At 53.9% G+C, this 26942-nt stretch overlaps 1 protein-coding gene across 6 annotated transcripts; it reads left to right on the top strand.

Moving 5' to 3' along the window:
* Window positions 1-3594: 3594 nt before the first annotated feature.
* ITGA7 (integrin subunit alpha 7) lies at window positions 3595-26942 on the top strand. Of its 6 annotated transcripts, XM_052640908.1 has the most exons (27): window positions 3619-3969; window positions 5695-5853; window positions 8351-8478; window positions 8580-8659; window positions 9785-10040; window positions 10543-10674; window positions 11858-12065; window positions 12163-12356; window positions 12714-12802; window positions 12924-13051; window positions 13184-13279; window positions 13420-13481; window positions 13608-13777; window positions 14185-14334; window positions 14996-15111; window positions 16194-16386; window positions 17210-17290; window positions 17397-17476; window positions 17616-17690; window positions 17843-17945; window positions 20393-20569; window positions 20757-20888; window positions 23585-23698; window positions 23911-24009; window positions 24108-24233; window positions 25214-25326; window positions 26226-26418. In XM_052640908.1, the coding sequence occupies exons 1-27, from the start codon at window positions 3764-3766 to the stop codon at window positions 26284-26286; spliced, it is 3528 nt and encodes a 1175-aa protein (XP_052496868.1). In that variant the 5' UTR covers window positions 3619-3763; the 3' UTR covers window positions 26287-26418. The 6 variants fall into 6 exon arrangements, with proteins under 6 accessions (XP_052496871.1, XP_052496868.1, XP_052496866.1 ...); XM_052640906.1 differs by lacking the exon at window positions 25214-25326 and having other exon boundaries at window positions 26226-26942; XM_052640907.1 differs by lacking the exons at window positions 10543-10674; window positions 25214-25326 and adding an exon at window positions 10905-11024 and having other exon boundaries at window positions 26226-26942.

The following is a 26942-nucleotide window of genomic DNA, read 5'->3' on the forward strand; positions in this document are numbered from 1 at the left end:
TGGTGGTGTGGCTGAGTTCCAAATGTTGGCCTGAGGCCAGTGCTCAGAGAAAAGGGGCCCAGTCTAAATGGCTCACCGTGGGAAGTGATCTCCCAGTCCTTCTCCCCAAGACACAAGGGGTTTCCCTGGGATCTTTAAAGACCAGAGCGGTCAAGTCATTTCCCCACTGACTGCCCTCAATCACATGTATAGCCTTTCTCTCCCAGCCACACCCATAGTTCAAACTTTGGCTACAGGAGACATTCAGAGGCCCGCAGAAGGATTCCAGTGCTGGAGAGGTGGGTGGGGTGAGAAAGTCCTCATGTTGTCTATGCTGTGGAGGAAGAGGCTGACCCTGGGACATCTGCTCCAAGGCTCTGTTGCCAGATTAGGTGGAGGGAGATGTTAACCCCGCAGTGTGTGTTCTGGAAGTGTCTGCTGCTCACCTAGAGATGGCAGCTGGGCAGTGTGTGGTCTGGGGGAGCTGAAAAATAGGGAGCCCAGATGGAGGGCAAGGGGTTCTTAGAGGGGGGAGGGGCTGGCAGAAAATGGCAAGAGTCTTTGCTGGGTCTGGACATTTATAAAGTTTTAAAAATGTTTTGATATTATTTTGAAATCGTTGTAGACTCAGAGGAAACTGCAAAAGTAGTATGTGAAATCCTGTGTATTCTTCACCCAGCTTCCATCAGAGGTGACACCTCATATAACTGTCGCACAATATCCAAACCAGGACTCTGACATAGATATTATACAGTTAACTAGGCTATAAGCCTATTCGATTTTCCCCAGTTTTTTTTTTTAACATGCTTTTATTTATAATTCAATGTAATTTTATCCCACAGATGGATTCAGTAGCCACTACCAAAATTAAGTTACAGAACTCTCCATCACCATGAAGGAACTTTCTGTACTACCCTTTTATATTCACACCTCCACTTCCCCATCCCTGTCCCCTGACAATCACTTCATCTCCATAGTTTTTCATTTTGAGAATGTCATGTGAATGGAATCATACAACATCAGCATTAGTTTTAATTTAATGAATTCCTGAACTCCGAATTCAAAAGAAAGGTTCGCTGGCAGATTATTTATTTGAATATTAAGCTTCTTCTGTCCTCTGGATTCCTCCGGCTTCTTCATTCCCTCCTCAATCTGAAATACTGCTCTCCACTCCAAATCTGGCTTCATTTCTCCTTTAGGGAAAATCTACACGTCTAAATTTACTAGGCTGGTCTGGGACTCTTGCGTGTTCCCTGCCCTCCCTTGCCCCACTATTTATAGTCAGGCTAATTTTGGGTGGCCTCTCTCTCTCTTTTCTTTCCTTCTCCTTCCTCCTGTGGCGGGTAAGGTGACTTCTCAAATATTTGGGCAGAGGAGGTCAGAAGCAGATTCTTGGCATCTGATCTCAACCTCAGATTTAGCAAGAATCAGCAGAGTAGAGATGGAGGGAGGCAGGAGCTGCAGGTGGAGAGAGGGAGGCATTTGGGGCTCTAAAGGCATTTTAAAAAAACTTCTATTTATTTTTAATCAATTTATTTTTTAATTGAAGGATAACTACTTTACAGAATTGTGTTGGTTTCTGCCAAACATCAACATGAATCAGCCATAGGTATACCTTTGTCCCTTTCCTCTGAACCTCCCTCCCACCTCCTTCCCCATTTCACCCCTTTCTGTTATTACAGAACCCTGGTTTGAGTTCCCTGAGTTATACAACAAACTCCCATTGGCTATCTATTTTGCATATGGTAATATAAGTTTCCATGTTACTCTCTCAATATATCCCACCCTCTCCTTCCCCCCACCCCCACCCCTCTAAAGGCATTTTGACCCCAGTTGGATGATATTTGGGCCGAGTGTCAGGAGTCTGGGTTCCATCCTGATTTTACTCTTTTGCATGCTCATATCAGCTCTTCTCCAATGTCAGGGCTCTGAGATAGAAAAGGGATGCAGAGGGCATGTCTGGGGGATGATAAGAGTAGGATCTCAGGGCCAGTCTGCTGTGTTACCTGGAGAGCACCTGTTTAGAGGTATGCTACTCCCCTGGAGGGGATGGATACAAGTGTAGTGTTGCCAAGATGGAGGCACAGACTCTCAAATGTATAGTAACTCACCCAGGGCAAGGATTGTCCCACTGGGCAGCAGAGTGAGAGCCTATTAAAAATCAATTGTTTAAAAGTATAATCCTGGAAAAAGAAGAAAGAGAGAAAATGGACACTTAGGAAGAGGAATTAGGGAGAACATGTATTGGAGCTTTTAAGACAAAGAGGGAGAAGAGAGAATCTTAAGAATATGACAGTGTTTGAGCGGGCAGAGGAAACATTAGAGACACTGAGAAACAATCTAGAAGGATTCCAATGGACAGAGACAAGAAGGGTAAAGATAGAGTTTCGGATGAGACAAAACCAGACAGTGAGAGAGAGGGAAAGATGGGCACATGGATATACCCAACACCAACACCCAGTAAGAGAGACCTAGGAAGGGGAGGTGGGAGCAAGTGACGTTTCAGTTGTGCCAAATTGTTTCCTATCTCTCTTCTTGGCCCCATTTCTGGGTTGGAGTTATAAATAGCAGAGCTGGAAAATGCCCTCCCCCTTTGCCTTTGTCTCAGCCTGGGGGGAAGGGAGAGGCAGAGGCACCGCTTGTGAGTCCCTGTGGACATCCCTGGGAAGCCCCACCTCGATCCTGTGAGGGCCAGTCCAGGACGCTGCCCCCTCCAGTCCCTTCCTCTGTGGAGGGTAGGAAATCTACGGTTCTGGGAAGGGTCTGGAAGGTGGAGCAATCATCCCCATCCCTTTGCCTCTTGGGCGCAGTCTCTCCCACCTTGGCCTTCTCTGACAGTCAGTCCTTCCCCAGCTCACTTTCCTCTTCTGCCGCCCCGTTTCTCCCCTGTTTTCTCCATTCCTTCCTTGGTGATCAAACTCTTACCCTTCTTTCTCCAGCTCTATTTTCTTTCTACCCGCCTCCTTTGCTCCCCTCCCCTAGGCCTGCTGAGTTTTTCTTTCTTCTTGCCTGTCTTTTCCTTATTTCCCCGAACGCTGACGATGTATGTGTCTAGCAGAGCCTTTGCCACTGCTGGGTTCGGAGGAATGGGATGGGATGGGATGTGGTGGGAATTGGTTTGATTCAGAGAGCAGGAGAGGTGTTCTGTGTCCTTGGGGAAAGAAGGGAACATTAAGGCACCACACCGGACACATCTGCATCTCTTTCTCTCTGTGTCTCTCCCTTTCCAGACTGTCTTTTAGCCTCATCCACTTCTCATCCCTGGCTCACCCCCCTCGCCCCTTCTCTTTTCGACCCCTTTCTATCCGTAATTCTCCTACCCCATGCCCAGGCGCCGCCTCCATCACTCGCTGGCTAGGGCAGGAGCTAGGGGGGAAGGGGAGAGCACTGGCGGGGGCGGCGCCGGCGCTGGGGTGGGGCTCCGGGTACGTGGGGAGCAAGGCCTGCTCCTACCCGGAGCCGCCCTCCTGGGCAATCCTCCGCGACTCCGGGCGGCCTCCACCTGCCTCGGGCCGGGGGGCGGGGCGAGGGCGGGGCCGGGGCGGCGCCCGTGGGAGCGGAGGCGGGAGCCTCGGGGGGACTAGGGGCTGCGGCCGCTGCGGTCGTCCTGGCCGGTGCTGGGGCGGCGGGAGAGGGGTAGAGGGGCAGCGAGGTGGAAGACTGGGAGGACCTCCTGAAGGACCAGCGAGACTCGGAGACCGGAGATCCTCCTTGGGAGATCTGAGATTCGGGGCGCCAGCGTATTTCCTTGCCCTTGCCGGGAGCGCGAGCAAGCGGTTGCCCCATGGCGGGACCTCCGGGCCGCGATCCTTGGGGGACCCCTGGGATTTGTTACCTTTTCGGCTCCCTGCTCGCCGGACTGCTCTTCCCAGGGGCTGCCGCCTTCAATCTGGACGTGATGGGCGCCCTCCGCAAGGAGGGCGAGCCGGGGAGCCTCTTTGGCTTCTCGGTGGCTCTGCATCGGCAGTTGCAGCCGCGACCCCAGAGCTGGTGAGTCACCGCACCCGCCCAGAATCCCAGCGCCCGAGCCACAGATGCCCACCCCGTTCTTCCGCGCCATCTCTCAATCTTCCAACCTTATCAAGACTCAGGCTGCCCCCAGACATCCCGCGCCCCAGCCTGAAGCCTCGTCTGCCTTGGATATGAGACCCCGGCGATCTTGCTTTGGGGATGAGTTGGAGAGCAAGAGTCTAGTCTTGGCTGGGAGCTATCCCCTTTCGCTTTTCACCCCAACTTGCATCCTTGTTCCAGTCCCAGGGCCTGTGGCTCCCCTCCTTCTTTAGGAGGCTGAGCTCCCTCAGGGAGGGAGCAATTCGCCTCTGCTTAGGACAGGTGAAGGAGAGGACAGAGAGACTGAGGGTACCATGGGAGGGATAGAGGGTAGACTCCAGAAATAACTTCCTGCGAGGGCATTGCCATGGGAGGGAATGAGAGCAGCAGGACCCTGGGAGGCCAGGAGAGACCTGAGCTTCTGTGGCTCAAAACTAGAGGGAGGTTGGGAGGGCTTGGCACTCTGCACTAGGTAGTTTGGAGATAGAGGGTGGCAGAAATCAGAGCCCCCCAAAGTTGTAGCAGCAGCAGCAGCAGTAGTGAGAGATCTAGAGGGGATGCTGGCCAGGCTGTTCCCCTTCCTCCTCCTCGGCAGATTTCCAGCTCCAAGAATCTCGGCAGTAGGGGGAGATAGGGAGGGGTGAGGGGCAGAGGACAATTCTGGTTATTTTCTAATCAGTTCAGGACCCGTGGGAGAAAGATAGACTCGTGTGTGGGGACTGTGACTGTCACGATTCCTGTACTATTGGCCCCATCTCTGTGTGAGATTTTAAAAAGACAGGCAGGAAAGAGAAAGCGGCCCACCCCTTCCTGCCAGGGGACTTTTCTCTCCTCGGCTAGTGCCTAAGCCACAGTCCGTGTCCATTACTGGGATCAGTGCTGTCCACTGGGACCATCTCCTCCCCCCTGCTATTGGCCTAGGGGCAGAGGGAAGGGACGAGAGCTCATTTCTCTTCCCTGGCTCAGGGACTAGGGGCTAGCTCTGATCTTCTTTTTCCATTATCTCTGTCATCAGGGAGCAGGGTCAGAGATCCCCCACACTTTGGGAGCAATGGAAAGCTACTGACTTCATCTCTTCTTCCGTCTGCTATCCTCTTCCTCCCTCTTTTCTGTCTCCCTTCCTCCTCTCCCCCCATCTGCCAGAGTTCCAGGACTGGAGGCCTTTTTAGGACATGCTGAAGTCTCTGAGCTATTTCCAGGCAAATTCTAGGTTATTTTTAATGGTCTCTTGTCATTTCCCCCTTGTCCCTGAAGGTGGCCCCTGATTCTGTCTCCCAGAGCCAAGCTGGGGGCATTCCCAGAGGGGCCTGCTCACCCCCTCACCCTGCTCTTGCTCCAGCAAGGGGTGCTCTGCTGTCTGGTGGCACATGAGAGGTGGGATACCCTGGCTAAGTCCCTGGCTTTGGGGTTGCAGGTTGTTGTCCCCACCACTCTCTGATCGAAAAACCTCACCCATTTGGATGTCTTTCAGTCTAGCCCAGGGATGAGACTTTGAAGTTCAGCCTTCTGTGGTTTCAGCCTCATTTGTTTCCATCGACTGTAATACCATCAATGGTTCTACCAAATAGACTATGTGTGTGTGTGCTGAGTTGCTCGGTTATGTCCGACTCTTTGCGGCCCCTTGGACTGTAGCTCACCAGCTTATCTGTCCATGAGATTTCCCAGGCAAGGATACTGGAGTGGGTTGCCGTTTCCTCCTCCACGGAATCTTCCTGACCAGGCATCAAACCCGTGTCTGTTGCATCTCCTGCGTTGGCAGACAGATTCTTTATCACCAACGCCATCTGGAAAGCCACCAGAGAGAGTAATTGTGGATATTGAAAGGTTTGTTAACATATGTAAAATTCTGAGCATAGCACAAGGCCCAGTGTGGGTGGTATGAAAGTGTGGGTACCTTTTTTCTTATATGGTGATCCACAGAGCTGGAGCATAGCTTTAGTGCCTTACAGTGAGCCTAGATCCAAAGGCTTGGCCAGAGCACCCCCAGGGCTGAGCCAACCTTCCAGGCCAAGCACCCTCCCCAGAGGGCCACCCAGATTGAGAGAGTCAGAGAGGGCTGGGCTTGGGTCAGAGCCTGGAGTGAATGGGAAATTAAGAGGTGCAAAGGCTACTCCTTCACCTCCACTTAGCTAGCCTCCCACACAGTCCCTTGCTCCTAGCTGCCTTTCTCTCTACAGTGGCTGCAACTGTGGCTACTGTTTGTCCAGAGGTCTGGGGTGGCTGGGGATCGTGGGATGAAGCCAAGAAAGAGTGTGTGGCTGGGGCAGAGGTGGAGGGAATGGAGAGGCTGTGTGTGGGAAATCTTGTTCCAGGCAGGATGGTCTGGCCTGTTCTCCATCAAGAGAGGGGCTGGGCATAGCTATGCACTCAGCTTCTTTCCTCCGTATGGACCCCTCCCCTTCTTTCAACCCCCTACTTGTGACCTCCAGGGGAGATGTGAGCATTGATGCCTCCTATGGGGCAAATGCAAAGGTGAATGAAGCAGCCTGGGTCCTCCAAGGGCTCACTATCTCTGTGTTTACAGGTGAGGGCACCATGGACTTGTCTGGAGGTTAGCCAGGCCTCCTAGTTTCTTTTTCTGCTCGGAGTACCCTCCTCTCCCCATCTCCCTCTTCCTTTTCTGAAGGTGGTCAGTCATAGTCATTGGGTGGAAAAGGCATGGATATTGGAATTAAGCAGATGTGGGTTTGAATTCCTTTGTGCTACCAATGTCTCTGAGTGAGTTTCCTCATCTGAAAGATAAGCAAAGAATCCTTACATAGGACTGTCGTGAAGATTAAATGAGACAATGCAGGTAACATGCCTAGCCTGGTGCTCGGCACCTAGTAGAGTCATAAATCTTAGTTCCTCACATCCCTGGCATCTAGCCTAGGACCTGATTCATAGTAGGTGATGAATAAATATTACTTCCTTGTCTCACCAGTGCCTGACACAGGGCTTGGCAGATGATGTGTGTGCTGTGCTAAGTCACTTCGTTCGTGTCCGACTCTTGCAACCACATGGACTATAGCCCATCAGGCTCCTCTGTACATGGGATTCTCCAGGCAAGAATACTGGAGTGGGTTGCCATGCCCTCCTCTTTCAGATGATAGATTCTCAATAAATAGTTGTTAACATATGCCCGGTGTATGCCGTCTCCCCTTCTTCTCCCCACCCCCCTCTAGTGACATTGGCTCTGACGCAGGATGACAGCTGCTCGGAGACGAGGAGGAGTTGTGGGAAGGGAGAGTGGCTCTGTGCCCATCAGAACTGGCACAGCGCCCCACAGATGCCTGTCTGCCATATCGCCCCATGCCCCAGTGGGGGAGATGGAGTAAATGAGTTGGGGAGAGAGGCCTAGAGGTTCGTCTTGCTGACACTTTTGAGTCTCCTGTGAAGAGAGGATCCTTGTAGCCAGCCAGGTGCCCATCACCTTGCCTCATCCTCTCCTTCAGTCCTGGCCTGAGGGTCTGCCCCCCAGGGGACCCAGGCAGCCTCCATTCCCAGCACAGTCCTCCTTGGGGAAGAAGCCTTGGCTGTGATCATGGAAAATTGTCCTGCCAAGAACGTTGTAGCTGGGAAAGAGTCTGAGGGGGAGGTAGGAGAGAAAGCTGGGTGGGGGCAGGGTGGGGATGAATGGGGAAATGGGCCTGGGGAGCCGCAGGAAGGAAGAAAGGGGATTCAGGATGTAGGGGCTAACGGGGCTGGGACTGGAGACAGAATGAGAAACTGGCCTCCACCTCTATGCCAGTTTGAGTGACTGACAGAATCTTGAGCTGGCAGGGTTGCTGGGTGGTGGGTTTTGATGGATCCCCTATAGGGAGTGAGGGAGTGGGACCCACATGTAGTCTCTCGCTTGGCCCTGGAAGCTGGTCTCTAGGCCACCTCATGGTTCTGTTACTTTTGCTCCCAGCATTCTTGGCATTTCTGGGAAGGTTTCAACTGATCTGCGGTTGGGGAGGAGGGCAGAGCTCGGAGATGGGGCCAGGGAGTGGGGGTGGGGGGGTAGGAAGGCTTGGTCAGGAACAGGTGCTGGGAACAGGCGGTTCTTTCAAATCAGCAGTACGGGCCAGGCTGCTCGGGCTGCCAGTGTGCGTGTGTGTGTGTGTGTGTGTGTGTCTACTATCATGCGGTCCCTCACTCAGATAGTATGCGCATACGTAATGTAATGACTGCGTGGCCAAGTGTGTGAATTTGCCCATACCCGGACGTGGGAAAGCTGACTTTTGGCCCTTTGCCTTAGTCCTTCAACACTCTGCCTGGTACCGCGGAGCTGGGCCTGGGTGGCTCTGGGAGGTGGAGGGCGCTGGCCACTAGTTCCTGCCCCTCCTCCATCGTGCAGGCTGCTGGTGGGCGCTCCCCAGGCTCTGGCCCTGCCAGGGCAGCAGGCAAATCGCACTGGAGGTCTCTTCGCTTGCCCCCTGAGCCTGGAAGAGACTGACTGCTACAGAGTGGACATCGACCGGGGAGGTGAGGGCTCTGTGGGGCTGGGATGGGGGGGACATGTGAGGAGGGGAGGGGAGGACTTGGCCTCCTCTTTCCTCCCCTAATTCCCAGTATCCTGCCACCAGCTGATGTGCAGAAGGAGAGTAAGGAGAACCAGTGGCTGGGAGTCAGTGTTCGGAGCCAGGGGCCTGGGGGCAAGATTGTTGTGAGTACCATATCTTTTTTTTGACTTTTGATATTTACCAATTTTATAGAAAAAGAGCATGAAATTTTGTTTTTTAAAAGAGGGAGGCAAAACCAATACAGTATTGTAAAGTAAAATAAAGTAAAAATAAAAATTAAAAAAAAAATAAAAGACGGAAAAACAGTTTGACTCTGTAACAGTAATATCATGGCAGTGGGTACCACTTCTTGTGACGCTTTGCAAGGGTGTTGAGTGTGTGTTTGTGTGTATGTATGGTGTGTGTATACACACAGATGTGCTTACAGAACTCAGGTTGGCAGTATGATATGATTTTCTGCTTCTGATGACTTCTGAGAGATGTAAACAGGTGTGAGGCATGGTTCTGTCTTTATAAATTTAAAAATATCTAACAGTTCATCCACCCAGCCATGTGTTAAATTTACTGAGAACCTTTTAAGTATCAGGTATTGAACTGAGAGAGGACATGTAAACACAGGGAAAAGCCTGGTCCATGCCTCAGAGAGCCTCCTGCATAGTTACAGAGATTCTCATCACTGACATGCACAAACACGATAATACAAGTCCCTTTGGGGCAGAATATGGTTAAGGCTAGGTGAGTGGTGTGGTCCCCAGTCTATACCAGTTCAAAGGAGGAGTGGCGAGTGAAGACTACTGCAGGTGGGGGTGATTTGAGTCTGGATTTCCAGAATAAGCAATACTTGGAGAGTGGAGATGGAGGGAATTATTTGCAGACGAGGTGGTGGCTCTCAGGTTCAGGAAGAGGACCAAGCTGGGCATGCTGTGGACAGTCCCATCTGGCGGGATCAAGGAGGCATGAGTTCTGTGGCCGAGTCATGCTGTGGGTGCCGGGGAGAATGTGGAGCAAGGACTTCTTGCTGCCAGGGCAAAGAAGTGGGTTCAGAGAAGACAGGGATGGGGGTAATGTATTCCATATACCTGCCTAATGCTAGGCTGGGAGGTGGCGCCCAAGTGACGCTGGCAGAGGCGTGTGTGTGTGCACGTGCATGCATGTGTGTGCATATGCACTCGAAGCAGCATCTGCCAAATTCCTGCACATGGGCAGTGTGGCTCAGGCAGGGTCCTGGCCCTCATGGTGGAGTGACCAAATCTGCTTTCCTCCCACAGACCTGTGCACACCGATACGAGGCGCGGCAGCGTGTAGACCAGATCCTGGAGACGAGGGATGTGATCGGCCGCTGCTTTGTTCTAAGCCAGGACCTGGCCATCCGAGATGAGCTGGATGGTGGGGAGTGGAAGTTCTGTGAGGGACGCCCCCAGGGCCACGAACAGTTCGGCTTCTGCCAGCAGGGCACGGCGGCTGCCTTCTCCCCTGACAGCCACTATCTCCTCTTTGGGGCTCCAGGAACCTATAACTGGAAGGGTGAGTCACTCCCCGGAGAGGGGAGAAGGGAACCAAAATGTCCCAGTACCTCAGAGAGGGGGTTGGGGGCAGCATGTGGCTAAGCATGCCTGCGTGTTCACCGCCACGGAGCCCCGGGGCCCCGCCACGCCTCCCACCGCGTCTCGCCGGCACGCACACGACTGGGGCCATCCGTTTCCTGTCCTCCGCATGGCCGAGAGTTCTGCAGCATGCTGGCCTGAGCCCCCACATGCCCAACCGGGGCCTGCATGCTCCAACACGCCAGCCCACACCTCATCACTCCCATTCCCATCTCCGCACGCTGCCGCTGGCCGGGCTGACACGTGGTGAGTGTGATGCCATGTCCAGGGGTAGAGAGAGACCCCAGGCAGCTTGGACTGGGAAGGGGGTGGAGATGGGGCTGGAGAGGAGAGGAGGGGCTTCCCTGGGTGCCTAACGAGCGCCCAGGCCTGTGGGTGGTCTCCACTCCCCACCCTGGGCACTAACGGGTCTGTCCTTGCAGGCACGGCCAGGGTGGAGCTCTGTGTGCAGGGCTCAGCGGACCTGGCACACCTGGACGACGGGCCCTACGAGGCGGGGGGTGAGAAGGAGCAGGACCCCCGCCTCATCCCGGTCCCTGCCAACAGCTACTTTGGTAGGGACCCCTCCCCGGCCCGGAGCCACTCTAACCCTCTGCTCCTCTCTCTTGTCCCCCCTCCACACTCCCACCCTTCTGTCTCTGTCTCTCTGGTCTCTCTGTCTCGCTCGTCCTCTTTCTCCCTCTCCCTTTTCTGCCTCCTTGCTGTTCTCTCTGCCTCTGTCTGCACTCTCTGGCCCGTCCTCTGGATGTCCCTGCCCTGGTGTCTCCCCGCCCCGCCCTCGCAGGGTTGCTCTTTGTGACCAACATTGATAGCTCAGACCCTGACCAGCTGGTGTATAAAACTTTGGACCCTGCTGACCGGCTCCCAGGACTGGCCGGCGACTTGGCCCTGAATAGCTACTTAGGTTTGTAAGCTCCCCTCCACGTCCCCCTGGGCCCTGGGGGCTTGGCCTGGCCTCCCTGCCTCTCCTGCCCTGCCCCCCAACACCTACCCGGAGAAACACCCATTGGGCCCAAATTGCAGAGAAAAGCTGAGCCTGGTGGCCAGGCCCAAGGTGAAGAGGCCCCGGGGGTGATAGCCTAGAGGGCTGTAAACAGGGGTCTCCATGGAGGAAGATGCAGGTGGGCTGAGGCTGTAGTGGGAAGGAAGGAGGCTGGACCTCTGAGGGGTGGATGGCGGGCGTGTGTGGAGAAAGGTCGAGATGTGTTGATAAGTTCCTCTTCTTGTCTCATTCGCATTGTTCTGCTGAAGGGGAAGAAACCAGGCCTGGGGGATGTTTGGTGACTCCAGCTCTTTCCCATTTCCCCCTTGTTTCCTCTCCTCCTGTCCACGTGGAAACTTCCTCTCCCTGACAGGAGTGACGTGCATTGGAGGAATGGGGGGCTCCTGGGCATGCTGAGGGGAGAGCAGTTTTGGGGAATCATATGGGGGCACCCTGGCCCAGCTCCTGATGCTGCCAAGCCACTTGGGCCTCCCAGCCATCGCCTTCCTCCTTCCTCCCCAGTCCCCAAGGCTACCCCATCCCATGTCTCGTGCCCAGCTCCAGTCTCCGGATGGGGAGGACCACCAGGTGTCCGGAGGGGCAGAGGAGTGGTCCAGCTGTGATGGAGATACCCTGGGGGGGCACCTCCACCTTTAGGCTCTAACCTGCGGGATGGGGTGGGGTGGGGGAACTTAGACCCACTCTGGCTGGGAGTCTGGTGGGGGAGAACTCACCGGTGAGTCGCCCCCATCCAGGTTTCTCCATCGACTCGGGGAAGGGACTGATGCGAGCTGAGGAGCTGAGCTTTGTGGCAGGGGCCCCCCGTGCCAACCACAAGGGTGCTGTGGTCATTCTACGCAAAGACAGTGCCAGTCGCCTGGTGCCTGAAGTGACGCTGTCCGGGGAGCGCCTGACCTCCGGCTTTGGCTACTCGCTGGCCGTGGCTGATCTCAACAATGATGGGTGAGAGTGAGGGAGGCGAGTGCAGCTGGGAGAGGCTGGGGCTGGGAGGGACCTCTGGCCTCTCCTGACTCCTCCTCCTGCCTCCCTGTCTCCATAGCTGGACAGACCTGGTAGTTGGTGCCCCCTACTTCTTTGAGCGCCAAGAAGAACTGGGGGGTGCCGTGTATGTGTACATGAACGAGGGGGGTCACTGGGCCGGGGTCGCCCCTCTCCGGCTCTGCGGCTCCCCTGACTCCATGTTTGGGATCAGCCTGGCAGTCCTGGGGGACCTCAATCAAGACGGCTTCCCAGGTGTGACTGGGAATGGGAAAGGCTGAGGGATGAGGAGAGAGAGCGCGGGGAGGTAGGCGGGGAAAGGCCTCTGAGGTCAAGGGCAAGGTCCTCTGAGGACTCAGGGAGAGGAGCAACCTGGGCTCCTGTCTGAGCTTTACTATTTACCAGCTTTGTGGCCCTGGGCAAGTATGCCCTTTCTGAGCTAGTGATAGCTGCCGAGAGTAGTTGAGAGATTAGCGATGACACATGCAAGGTGTCCAGGACTTAGTAGCCTCTCAATAAAATAGAAAACAGGGTTTGGAGCTGAGTGACTGAAAGACAGTTGGGGCCTGGACCCCACCTTCAGGTCTGATTGCTTTTCTCCCACGCCTGCAGACCTTGCTGTGGGGGCTCCCTTCGATGGGGACGGGAAGGTCTTTATCTACCACGGGAGCAGTCTGGGGGTTGTCACCAAGCCATCCCAGGTGAGGGGAGGGGTTGGGGTGAGGGAATGGGTGTGGGTGGACCCAGGGGGCCTGGCAGCAGAGGATGGGGGAGGCAGAGGCTGGGGATGATGGGTGGGGGGCTGACGGTCTGGTCCTGCAGGTGTTGGAAGGTGAGGCCGTGGGCATAAAGAGCTTTGGCTACTCCCTGTCGGGTGGCCTGGACGTGGATGGGAACCACTATCCAGACTTGCTGGTGGGTTCCTTGGATGACACTGCTGCGCTCTTCAGGTGAGTCCTCCATCCCCATTGCCCTCACCCTCCTGAGGCCGGAGCCCCTCTGCAGAGCCAGATCTCCGGCCTTCCTCCTTTCCCAGCCTGACGTTCTCATGTGTCCTGTGCCCTGGACTCCCCGTTCTCCAGGGCCAGGCCCGTCCTCCATGTCTCCCACGAGGTCTCTATTCTTCCACGAGCCATCGACCTAGAACAGCCCAACTGTGCCAATGGCCACTTGGTCTGGTGAGGCGGGACCCGAGGGGAGGGTGGAGGGGAGCCTCCAGAGTCTGGTTCTCCCCTGTCTGCCCAGTTTGGGGCTGGGGCAGGAGTGGGCAGGGTGGGGGAGGGGCCTTGGCCTGTCATCCTTACATTTGCCCCCACAGCATGGACCTGAGGGTCTGTTTCAGCTACGTCGCATTGCCCAGCAGCTATAGCCCTACTGTGGGTGAGTAAGGCCCCTCCACGCCCACTGCATTGGGTTTCAGGGTGGGTCACTCCGGGGTGCAGAGAAGGGCCCATTGGAGCTGCCCCCACCCCAGCTCACTGGCTCCTCCTCTCCCACCTGCCACAGCCCTGGATTACGTGTTAGATGGGGACACAGACCGGAGACTCCGGGGCCAGGTGCCCCGTGTGACCTTCCTGAGCCGTGGCCCCGATGACCCCAAGCACCAGTCCTCAGGCACTGTGTGGCTGAAACACCAGCATGACCGAGTCTGCGGAGACACCATGCTCCAGCTTCAGGTGGATGCTGACCCTTGGCCTCTGAGGGTCATTGTCATCGCATCATCTCTTTTTCTGGATTCTTCTCAGCTTCTTCCCTAACACACTCACACCTCAGTCTAAAATCTCAACTTTGGGGATGGTTCCCTTTTGGGCTGACCTCTCTCTTACCTGCTGCCTCCTTGTGTCTCCTGTCAAGTTCTCTTCTCCCTGGAGATGATGATGGCAAGTCCATCTTCTTGCGTGGTCCTCAAAGCCCTGAGTCCTGGCTTTTCTCCCTTCTCTAGCTTAGTTCTCCATCTCTCTCCTTCATCTCCCAGAGCCTCTTTCCAGGCTTCAGGATCTGTCCTAGGTCTGGCTGGGGCTTTGGGTGGGGCTGGGGCCTGAGGGGTGGTTCTTGCATCCACCTCTGTCTTTTCCCTCCCCAGGAGAATGTCAAAGACAAGCTTCGGGCCATTGTCGTGACCCTGTCCTATGGTCTCCAGACCCCTCGGCTCCGACGACAGGCTCCTGGTCAGGGGCTGCCCCCAGTGGCCCCCATCCTCAACGCCCACCAGCCCAGCACCCAGCGGACAGAGGTGAGCATGTGCTCTGGTTGAGCCCAGGAAAAAATGGGAGGAATAGATATCACGGTCCCTTGCCAGTGACACTCATTCATAGCCTGCAGAATTCTTTCTCATATTACCCTAGTCATTCCTCATATCTCAAGATGCTGTGACAGGTGGACCCCAGATGTAGAATGGCCTAGATGATCATGTGTTCCTAGTCAGGGGGGTCAGGCAGTCTTTCAGACGTCCATGGTGCTGGGGGTCTGCCGTGTTCAAATGTGGCCTCGAAGGTCCTTAGGTCATCTCTAACCTGGTCTGCTGGAGGAGGACAGGGGAGCTCCGTGCATGGTTATTATGGCCAGTCCAAAAGTGATGCTCTTCCCTTCTCTTCATCTTCTAAATCTGGGACTTGGTTACACACAAGAAAGGCTGAGGAAATGTGTCCTTGCTGTGGACTAGCCTTCTGGCCTCTGCCACGGCCTGGTAATCACTTTCCTGTGATTGACATCATTTTACTGATGAGGACCCAGCTCAGAGTGGTTAAGAGACCAGCTCAATATCACACAGCTGGCAAGCAGCAGATCTGCAAGTTGAATCCAGGTTGTTTACTTCTCTGGTCCCCTACCCTGCCACATGCCTTGGTGACACATTCACTCCCTGAGAAGGACCCCCTCTTCAAATCTCCCCCCAGATCCACTTCCTGAAGCAAGGCTGTGGTGAAGACAAGATCTGCCAGAGCAATCTGCAGCTGGTCCACGCCCGGTTCTGCGCCCGCGTCAGTGACACGGAGTTTCAGCCTCTGCCCATGTGAGGGAGAGCGAGGGAGCAGATGGGGCAGGAAGGCAAAAGTTCAAAGTACCCGAGGAAGTCCCCTGGGGAGGGCTCAGAGGGGCCTGAACCTGCAGAGGGGAGGGTGGAAGGTGGGGAGGGCCTGCAGACAGCTCGGAAGTTTGCAGGATGAGGATGGTGACGGGCCCATAGCAGCTCACCTGGCAGGGAAGAATAATCCTTCATCATATTTTTGAAATTATATAGTTCACATACACCTCACTGTTCAGTCTTCACAACCCATGAGATAGGAATTACTATCAGTTCCACTTGGAAGCCTAGAGAGGTTTAGTTATCTGCCCAAGGTCAGTAAACGGCGGACTGGGGACCAGGAGGGTGGTTCCCTGACTCCTAGTCTTTCTTTTTTTTAATGTATTTAAAAATTTTTATTTTTATGTTATATACTGAAGTGCTAACCACTCAGTGCTTTTTTTCTTTCAATTTTATTATTTGTTTTTGGCTGTGCTGGGTTGTCATTGCTGCACACAGACTGTCTCTAGCTGGGGTGAGCCCGGGGCTGCTCTCTAATCGCGGTGCGCAGGCTTCTCATCATGGTGGCTTCTCTTGTTGCAGATCCTGGGCTCTAGGGCATGCAGGCTTCAGTAGTTGAGGCTTCCGGGCTCTAGAGCACAGGCTCAATAGTTGTGGCCCACTAGCTTAGGTGCTTTGCAGCATGTGGGATCTTCCCAGATCAGGGATCAAACCCATGTCTCCTGCGTTGGTGGGTGGATTCTTTACCACTGAGCCACCAGGGAAGGCCCCTAAATTTTTATTTATTTGGCTGTGCTGGATCTCAGTTGCAGCACGTGGGATCTAGTTCTCTGACCAGGGATTAAACTCAGGCCCCCTGCATTAGGAGCTTGGAGTCTTAGCCACTGGACCACGAGGGAAGTCCCTGACTCCAGTCTTGACTCTTTCTTGAGTGTGTGGAGATTAGGGAGGCCCAGGTGGAGGGAGAGGTTCAGAGGGTGGAGGCGAATCCCATGCATTGTGGGAGGGGGCGGGAGGGAGAGGCTGGGCAGGTGTTCAGGTCTTAGAGCAACTGGGATCTGGTCCTTCAGGGATGCGGATGGGACGACAGCCTTGTTTGCTCTGAGTGGGCAGCCAGTCATCGGCCTGGAGCTGAAGGTCACCAACCTACCCTCGGACCCAGCCCAGCCCCAGGCTGATGGGGATGACGCTCATGAAGCCCAGCTCCTGGTCACCCTCCCTGCCGCTCTACACTACTCGGGAGTCCGGGGCCTGGACCCTGTGGTGAGGACCTGGGGCAGAGTGGCAGTGATAGCTTACAGTGAACGATGTCGGATTCGTGACCTCTGGAGAAGATTTAGCTTTGGGGTCAGGGATCAGGTTTGATCACTCAGAGCTTTTGTGTGGCAGAAGTTTTATTACAGTGAGAAAGGACAGAGAAAGCTTCTGATATAGACATCAGAAGGGGCATGGGATAGACTAGCCCCCTCCCTAGTCTAATCAAGGCTTTTACCAGACTGGTTCCCACAACATACATCTTAAATTAATAAGATTAGTCAGAAGGTTCTTGTTAAAAAGGAGAAAAATGTCCTCGGACAAGATAAATTGTTGTTATATAAGCATTGGTACAGAGCTTAAGGAAAAACAGACCCTCGAGCAAGATGCATTGTTTTGTTGTGTAATCATTAGCTCTGGGCTTCCCTGGTGGCTCAGAGGGTAAAGCATCTGCGGGAGACCTGGGTTCGATCCCTGGGTCAGGAAGATCCCCTGGAGAAGGAAAAGGTGACCCACTCCCTACTCTTGCCTGGAGAATCCCATGGACAGAGAAGCCTGGTAGGCCACAGTCCACAGGGTCGCAAAGAGTCAGACAAGACTGAGCGACTTCACTTTCACTTTTCATGAAAGTTAGTCTTAAAGACTGTTGTCATAACAACTCAGAGTTTAAGTCTTATGTGACTAAGACAAAGCAATGTAGAAAAAAAAGGTTTGTCTCCTCCTCCTGGGCCCCAAACTCCTTATCAACCTACCTAAGAATTTGCTTTCTCAGAAGTGGGGTCTTGGGGGCTTCGGTTACCCCAGCTGACCTCTGCTTTTCTCTCCACTCCAGGAGAAGCCGCTGTGCCTGTCTGATGAGAATGCCTCCCATGTCGAGTGTGAGCTGGGGAACCCCATGAAGAGAGGCGCCCAGGTTGCCACAGCTGCCCTCATCCCTGTCCAAGTGGCTGTCTAACCCCTGGCCCCCCTTCAAGCTCCTCACCCTTCCAGACTCTCATCTTGCTGCACTCTTGGTCTAGGTCACCTTCTACCTCATCCTTAGCACCTCAGGGATCACCATTGAAACCGAAGAGCTGGAGGTGGAGCTGCTGTTGGCCACGTAAGGCTGGGGGTCCAGGGTGGGTGACAGTGGGGGCTGTTGGCTAGAAGTCCACCTGGAAGGGGCTCTGCTGTCTGCCTGTGACCCCTTGGGGTGGTGCCTGGGCTCGCTGCCCACACCTGCCCCCACTACTCACCAGCATCAGCGAGCAGGAGCTGCATCCAGTCTTGGCCCGTGCCCGTGTCTTCATTGAGCTGCCGCTGTCCATCACGGGGTAAGCCCTGCCTGGGTGGGCACCTCCACTGGAGGGGTGGGCACTGCCAGTTCCAGACCCAGCCCTGGGTTCTGCCTCACTGGCCTGACCCTTCCTGACCCTCCATCAAACCCCAGCCCTCCTCAGCCCCTGTTTTAACCCCTCCTCACCAGGGTGGCCATTCCCCAGCAGCTCTTCTTCTCTGGTGTGGTACGGGGAGAGAGTGCAATGCGGTCTGAGCGGGATGTGGGCAGCAAGGTCAAGTACGAGGTCACGGTGAGTGTCCCGGTGAGGTCTCTCCCTTCTTGGCACAGAAGAGATGCTGAGACGTGTTCCAGGGGCTGTGGCTCTTCTCCCGTCTGGTGCCTGGTGGTCCAGCGAGCCTGCGGCCTCCCCTAGCTCCTGGGCCTTGACTGCGGGCAGGTATTTGTGTTGCAGCCTCAGCTGACCATTTCCTGCTCGTTCCTGACTGAATGTCTCATCTCACTGTGAGAGCACAGGGCCCTCTGCTGGGGGATGGGGACGTGGGGGGAGGGCTAGTGCCTCTTCCCAGAACCCTTCCCTTTGCCCGGGGCCTTCCCACACCTCCCAGGGACATCTCCAGGTTTCCCCAGATTTGGGGTGGGCAGGGAATGGTGCGTGAATTAGGATCCTGAGTCTTTGTGGAAGTTATGCTTCCTGAGCCTTCCCTGTAGCCTTGTCCCCTCCATCTCATGGGTTTAGAACCCACCCTTTGATTCTGTTATGTCAAAAAGTACCAGCTCCCAGTAGACCCTCCACGATTCTCTCCTTGTCTGTACATTAGAATTCAAAGTTCTGTGTATTAGGATTCTGTCATTCTGTCTTTTGAACTGTTCGTGTACCTGTCTAGGATTTAGCAAAATATTAGATTAGAATAAAAATTTGCATTTACTTACATAAGTACATTCAGAATTTTTAGGTCTAGAGTTTTGCTTCCCCATAAGGACGGGGAGATTCTACTACTTTCTAAGGAAATTTTAGATGCTTAAAATATTTAAAGCAGGAGTTCTTAACAATTCTAGATTGAATTTACCATGTCTATGAATCCGCTAAATCATGTATAAAACATTTTGGGTTTGTGGGTATGGAAATTTTTTGGGTAAAGTATAAAAAAACTGGGTTTCCTTAGTGGCTCAGCTGGTAAAGAATCCGCCTGCAATGAGGGAGACCTGGGTTCAGTCCCTGGGTTGGGAAGATCCCCTGGAGAAGGGAAAGGCTACCCACTCCAGTATTCTGGCCTAGAAAGAGTTGGACATGACTGACCAACTTTCACTTTCACATAAAAACTGTGATCCAGGGTTTTCTAGGAGACTTCATGTTTTAGTGCTTCAAGAGCATTTCAAGCCTACTGATCTGTGAACTCATGTTATTAAAGAATCACACTATATGCTACTGCTACTGCTACTGCTAAGTCACTTCAGTCGTGTCCGACTCTGTGTGACCCCATAGACGGCAGCCCACCAGGCTCCCCCGTCCCTGGGATTCTCCAGGCAAGAACACTAGAGTAGGGTGCCATTTCCTTCTCCAATGCATGAAAGTGAAAAGCGAAAGGGAAGTCGCTCAGTCGTGTCTGACTATTTGCGACCCCATGGGTCGCAGCCTACCAGGCTCCTCTGTCCATGGGATTTTCCAGGTAAGTACTGGGGTGGGGTGCCATCACCTTCTCCACACACCATATGAGAGTGTCCTTATTGATTTATTCACGATTTTTTCTATATATTGTTCTATAATGCAGCTATTTTTAAGCATCTTTAGGGTATTCTACATTTTATATCATTTTCTAGTAAACATGTATATGTGTTTAGTTGCTTAGTCATGTCCAATTCTTTGTGACCCCATGGACTGTAGCCCTCCAGGCTCCTCTGCCCATGGGGATTCTCCTGGCAAGAATTAAAGAGTGGGTTGCCATGCCCTCCTCCAAGGGATCTTCCCAACCCAGGGATTGAACCCAGGTCTCCTGCATTGCAGGTGGATTCTTTACCATCTGAGCCACCAGGGAAGCCCAAACATGTATATATCTAACATAAATAAAAGTTTTATAGAACACTCCTTCCTTACTGCATGTGATATAACCTGGTGTTTATTTTCTTTTATTCTATTTATTTTTTTTCAAACGCTGATTGCAACCGGTAAAATTGATTCCGCTAAATAGTAAACTGCTAGTGGGTTGCAGTTCACAATAGGAATCAGAGATCAAGTAAAGTTACACAATGCTGTGGATACCCTTGCCCTCCAGGTTACCAACCTTCAGGGAAAGGTTGAATAGTCACGTCTGTATCACTTTCAGGCTTCACAATCACACAGAAGTGAAGTCAGTGTAGCAGTAAACAAAGAATATTCCTCCTCGCTTGGTAATCCCGTTGGCTTATAGTGGAATTTTAGTCTTAGATATTCTTAGAGGTGTGTGAAAATTTCAAGGCTATGTCATTACAAAATGATATAAAATATATTTAATTTTCTACACTATCAAGGGACTTCCCTGTAGCTCAGATGATAAAGAATCTGCCTGCAATGCCGGAGACTCGAGTTTGATCCCTGGGTCAGGAAGATCCTCTGGAGAAGGAAATGGCAATCCACTCCAGTATTCTTGCCTGGAGAACCCCTTGGACAGAGGAGCCTGACAGGCTGCAGTCTGTGGGCTCGCGAAGAGTCGGACACGACTGAGCGACGAACACTACTGCTTCACACTCTTGTGCCCGCAGGTTTCCAACCAAGGCCAGTCGCTCAACACCCTGGGCTCGGCCTTCCTCAACATCATGTGGCCCCATGAGATTGCCAACGGGAAGTGGTTGCTGTACCCCATGCGGGTGGAGCTGGAAGGCGGGCAGGGGTCCGGGCAGAGGGGGCTCTGTTCCCCCAGGCCCAACATCCTCCAACTGGTGAGGCTCAGGCAAGGTGGGTGGGGCTGCTGAAGCAGGGTGGGGGTGTGGAGGTGGGGGGTGTGGGGTTCAGACTGCGCAGGCTGCCCTGGGGCTGGGGGCCTGTGGAGGAAGCCGCTGGGGAAGAGGTGCCATCTCTCCTTGCTGCGTTGGGAGGGACCCTCACTGGGCCCCCTCCCCGGCCCAGGATGTGGACAGCAGGGACAGGAGGAGGCGGGAGCTGGAGCCACCGGAGTCGCAGGAACCTCGAGAGCAGCCGGAGCCCAGCACGTCCTGGTGGCCAGTGTCCTCTGCTGAGAAGAGGAAAAACATCACCCTGGTGAGGACAGGGCAAATGCGGTTCAGCCAGGATGGTGGGCGAGCGGAGGGGGTATGACAGAGGGTGGGGGCAAGGGAAAGGGCCTGGAGCTTCAGGGTGGGGGTGGCCTGTGGCGAGGTGTGATGGTCAGGTACCTGGGGCAAGTTGACCAGACACGTCACACCTGGGGGCAGCTGCCGCCACCCCAGCTTCCCCAACACCTGCCAGGTGTTCACTAGAGACCAGGGCACTTAGCTACAGCTGGTTCCCTGTGCAGACAATTTTCCCTGCCTAAATGGAAGGTCACATTTTAGAGGGGGTGGGATGGTTTTAGCCACCTCTGACGTCTCTTTGTAGTTCTTTTGAATTCTTTTCGGGCAAAAAGTCAGTTTGCATAAGGAAATTTGACATAGTTTTCACCATGTTAAAAACACCATGTCAAAAAGGTTTTTAAAAGTTCTAATAATTAACTTGATAGTATATTTATGTGATTCATTAAGTTTTTCCTTTTCAGGCAGTTTGGCCTCCCCTTTTCCTACTTGTTTCACATAGTTATGTTTCCGAATGGACTCACTAAGCAGCTTAGCGCAGGCTCTGTGCTGTCCGTTCTAGGATGGCGCTGGCAGTGAGAGTTGGGAGTGGGGGTGGGGGACAGATCAGGGTGGTGCTCGGCTTGGTGGCAAGAAGGTGACTCCTACATACGGAAGGATGGGCAATAGAGGCGAAAACAGACAAAGAGACCTTTGCAGGGGGAGGGCAGCAGTTGGGCAACTCTGGTGGTATCTGTCTGGGAGAAAGTTCCCCTGCCACAGTCCATCCTTCCTGGGGGCCCTTTGCTTCCCTGGCCCCGTTGAAAGCACGGCAGGAAGCTTCACAAGAGTAGTATGTGTGTGCTTAGTCGTTCAGTTATGTCCGACTCTGCGATCACATGGACGATAGCCCACCAGACTCCTCTGTCCAAGGGATTCTCCAGGCAAGAATACTGGAGTGGGTTGCCATTCTCTTCTCCAAAGGATCTTCCAGACTCAGTGATCGAACTCGAGTCTCCTGCATTGCAAGTGGATTCTTTATTGTCTGAGCCACCAAGGAAGCCCCCGGGGGGTAGTATGAACTCGTGTAATTGCTATTTCTTTGTTACATGGATAGTCTTGCTTTCTCCAGGTGACTGATTTCTACTGAAAGGCCACCTTTTATCTTTTCTCTGGTGCCCTACTGAAATGCCATCTTTTATCTTTTTTTCTGGTGCCCTGTGGCATGTGATGGAGAAGGAAATGGCAACCCACTCCAGTACTCTTGCCTGGAAAATCCCATGGATGGAGGGGCTTGGTGGGCTACAGTCCATGGCGTCGTGAAGAGTCGGACATGACTGAGTGACTTCACTTTCACTTCTTTCATGCATTGGAGAAGGGAATGGCAACCCACTCCAGTGTTCTTGCCTGGAGAATCCCAGGGATGGGGGATCCTGGTGGGCTGCCGTCTATGGGGTCGCACAGAGTCGGACACGACTGAAGTGACTTAGCAGCAGCAGTGGCATGTGAGATCCTAGTTTCCCAACCAGGGATCGAATCCACGTCCCCTGCATGGGAAGCATGGAGTCTTAACCACTGGACCACCAGGGAAGTCCCAAGGCCACCCTTCTTGATAAGTACTTTGAAATGGGAGACTTCCCTGGCAGTCCAGGGGTTCTTTGCCTTCCAATGCAGGAGGTGCGGGTTCAATCACTGGTGGAGGAGCTAAGATCCCACATGCCTCTTGGCCAAAAAACCAAAATATAAAGCAGAATCAATACTGTAACAAATTCAGTGAAGACTTCAAAAGTGGTCCACATCAAAAAAAAAAAATCTTAAAAACATTTTGAAATGGATTCTTTTACTTAAAATGACTTTTAGACAAATTGACAAAGGATTCTTGAATTACTCTACAGGGGCAAAATAAGGGCTGACGCAGAGAATTCAGACACTCTCAAAGCCATTCTTCTGTACGGGAAGTGTGATGAATAGAACATTAGTTTTTAGGCAGATGGTCCATTAGGTGAGATTGGACCAAATGGATTTAGGTCAGACCTGGAAGGAGCAGTGTCTCAGTCCCCTGTCCCCTTAGCAGCTCCTGGGGCAGCCACATCTTCCTGCAGTGAGTTTGGGCTTTGCAGAGGAGTGCAACTTTGCCCACTCTGGACCTGGGTTCAAGTATCTGCTCCACCAGCTTTGCTAGCTGTGTGATCTGAGACTGGTCACTAGATTCTTTAAACTTTAATTTTCTAGTTTGAAAAATGGGGATGATAATAATCTGCACCTTGCAGGACAGTTGTGAATTTAAATGAGATAAATATCTTGCAGATAGTAGGTGCTCAATAAATGAGGTCATCATTAGGTAACATATGCATCTACTGGGGAAGCTACTCTGCCTGCTGCTGTCAAGAGATCTCCTCTCTGCTCCCCATGCATTTCAAAGCCAAATAGCCCAGATTTGGGGTAGGCTGCTATTCTAGACCACAGGGTTAGTTTGGAAAAACTTTTTGGAGGAGGAGAGTTTAAAGTCAGGAAAGGAAAACAGGAGATACTGAAGAGCTGGGGTACAGGGGGGTTTCCTAGAAGGATGGAGGGGAGGCTCTGAGCAGACTGTGTCTGTGTGACCACATTTGTGAGGGTTGCTGGGCCCTGGGCAGCTTGGCGGGGCGGGGCCAAGCAGCTCAGAGCCCTGCCTGTCCTGGTCCTCAGGACTGCGCCCGGGGCACAGCCAACTGCGTGGTGTTCAGCTGCCCTCTCTACAGCTTTGACCGCGCGGCTGTGCTGCACGTCTGGGGCCGCCTCTGGAACAGCACCTTCCTGGAGGTGAGAGCACAGCTGGGCTTCTCTTCCCCAATAGCCCCTCTGGGACCCATTTTTCCTTCTCTTTCCTCCCGGTCCAAAGGCAGCATGCTCTCAACCCGAGGCAGGCAGAAACACCCTCTGTGTTGGGCGCCATTCCATTTACAGCTTCAGGAGCTGGGGGGAGGTGGACGCATGGGGCATTAGGAGGAGGTTCTCTTTCCCTGCTCCCTTAGGAGTACTCAGCTGTAAAGTCTCTGGAAGTGATTGTTCGAGCCAACATCACCGTGAAATCCTCCATCAAGAACTTGCTGCTCAGAGATGCTTCCACGGTGGTGAGCTGCCTGGCGCAAGGCTCACGGGGCGGTGTGGCCAGGGGAGCTCCTCTCTCCAGTTGCTCCAGCCCTTGCGCCCTTCACCCCTTCCTCCCCAGATCCCGGTGATGGTGTACCTCGACCCCGCGGCTGTGGCGGCAGAAGGAGTCCCCTGGTGGGTCATCCTGTTGGCTGTACTAGCCGGGCTGCTGGTATTGGCGCTGCTGGTGCTGCTCATGTGGAAGGTGAGGCTTGGGGAGGGTGGTGCTGCTGCTGGTGAGGCTCCCCTGTCAGGCTGTGGTGTGGTTCTTGCACCCTCTCTCCCATTTATTCAGCACATCTGTGTTGAGCACTTACTCACGTGTGCCAATACCTCTCTCAGGCCCTGGATGTTTCAGGGATAAGCCAGATGTAGATCTTGTTCTCAGGCCTTTTGTAGTCGAGCCAGGGAGGGGAGCCTTGTCGTCCAGGACGAGGCAGCCGACTGAGTCGAGAAAGCACAGTGGGAATTCAGGGGAGGGAAAGCTTGAGAGCAGGTGGCCCTGGAAGGGCCTTAGAAGGTGGGGTAGTAGGATCTGGGTGTGGGAAATGGAATGTGGGTCTGGGCCTTTCAGAAGGACCATGGGAGTGGAAAGTCATGGAGGCAGGGAAGTGTGGTCTGATTTAACTAGAGCCTGGTGGCTAAGGCTGGGAAGAAAGCCAGGCCCAAGAAAGCCAACCAGTGTGGAGAACTGCCTCCAGGGAACTGTCTCCAGGACTGAACTCTGAGCTGCCACATACCAGGCTCTACATGGAACCATTCTTGGTCACAGAGCATAGCCAGAATCATGTGTGCATCTGGGGCTCCACATAAGAGCACACACATGTATACGTCAGTACCGAGAATCACGTCCATCATCAGCGGCCATCCCCCGAACCAATGCCACATCTGAGCCATGTGGAACCACACATGCCCTGGGGGCCCTCCGGAGAGCTGCCCCTCTCCCCAGGACCAATCACAGACCAGGCACAGCCTCTGGCAAATGTGTATCATCAGGCCTCTGGGTATCCAGACTGTTGGGAACCTTGCCATTCTTCAGGGAGATTGAGGCTTTTGAGGAACTGGATCCAAGATCTCTCCTTCTCACTCCCATGGAAGGGGGACAAAGCAGAGATAGGGGTCCCCACCCTTCCTCAGCCTTCCCATCCTCCACCTCCTCTGCTCCCCTCCTCCCTTACATCTCAGTGTGGCTTCTTCCGTCGGAGCAGCCAGAGCTCATCTTTTCCCACCAACTATCACCGGGCCCGGCTGGCTGTGCAGCCCTCAGCTGTGGAAGCTGGGGGTCCAGGGACTGTGGGGTAATTGTTGGGTGTGAGCATGTGTGTGTCCAGATTTGTATGTGTCGGGAAGTATGTATGTGTGTGCAAGTCGAGCTCCCAGCATTCAGGAATATGCAAAGTGAAGAAAGGAGATTGCATGAGGGTGGTGTGAGTTCCAGGAACTGGGGTGGGAGGTAACTAGTAGGGTGAGCTTATAAGGGTGAGCATAACCCAGCCTGAGGCATGTGCAAGGGTTGGGTGGGCTCCTGGAGTGTGAGCATGTGGGGAGTGCTGGGAGGTGCCCTGCATGCCTTTTTTTGGGCATGAGAGTGCAGAGACACAAGTGCAAGGCGATGCCATGCAGTCCAGCATGTCGGAGTCTTGGGAAGTCTTGAGTGTGAGTGTGCAAGGGGCACACTTCCATCTTGGTATGTAAGGGCCAGCATGCTCATGACTTAGTTGGGGGGGCCACAGAGGAGAGGGCCCACCCTAAGGGAGATGCTGCCCAGTAGGCAGGCATTGTGTGTATGAGGCTTCAGAAGAATCATTCTGGAATTTGCAGGAGTCTAGGAAGCCACATTTTCCCTTAGATCTTGTTTGTCTTCTCGGGGACGCTGTTGCATCTCTTAAAAAGCTTAGAGGGGTTGAAATCTTTGGGACAGCGGTTCTGAAGTTCTACCTTCAACCCCTCTTTCAGGCGCCAAGGGAGATATCCTTGGTCCTGCAGCTCAGGCCCCTCCTGGTCTTTCTCTTGCTGTGCGTGAGGACCGGGGGAACCCAGCCATGATGGTGGCACCTGTGCGGGCTGCTTCTGGCACAGACCGCCGTTGGTTCTTTCTGTCCCAGGGATAGTGGGGCAGCAACCAGGCTGTGCCGGGCCTGTGCTCCAGGGACCCCAGCCCCACAGGCTCCTCATGTCTGGCCTGCTCTTCTTCCAGATGGGATTCTTCAAGCGAGCGCGGTACCCCGAAGCCACCATACCCCAGTACCATGCGGTGAAGATCCCGCGGGAAGACCGGCAGCAGTTCAAGGAGGAGAAGACGGGCACCATCTTGAGGAACAACTGGGGCAGCCCCCGGCGGGAGGGCCCAGACGCCCACCCCATCCTGGCTGGGGATGGGCACCCAGAGCTGGGCTCTGATGGGCAGCCGGTGCCAGGCACAGCCTAGCCTTCTCCACCCTGGCCTGGCCCATAGGCCCCTTGAACCCCTTCCCCAGAGATGGCTCCTGGGGATGACGAGGGTAGACTGGGGTTCTGGTGTCCTATCCAGATTTGGCAGGATCTCTTTCCTCTGGGGCCCAGATCTCTGCCCCCCATGAGGACCACCCCCCCGCCAAACTTCCCCTTACGATGCTGTGAGATGAGAGGGGGTAAATCAGGGATGGGTCGTGGGGGAGGGTGAGAAGGGCAGTGGTGTCCTGATTCAAAAGTGGGGAGAAAGGACTCTAGTCCCTCCCTTTCCCACTCAGTCTGTATGATGGGACCCCAAGGACCTGTCTCCCGAAAGTGCCTTAAGCCCAGAGGGTGGCCTAGAGGGTGGGGAGGAGGTTACGTCGCTGACTCAGGGGCTCTTCCCTCCCTAGCTTCCCCTCTCCTCTGACCTTAGTTTGCAGCATCAATGTAGTGGATTTTGTCTATTTATTAAAAAATATTT

This window comes from Budorcas taxicolor, chromosome 5 (genome assembly GCF_023091745.1).
Source record: "Budorcas taxicolor isolate Tak-1 chromosome 5, Takin1.1, whole genome shotgun sequence".
Classification (NCBI taxonomy): domain Eukaryota; kingdom Metazoa; phylum Chordata; class Mammalia; order Artiodactyla; family Bovidae; genus Budorcas; species Budorcas taxicolor.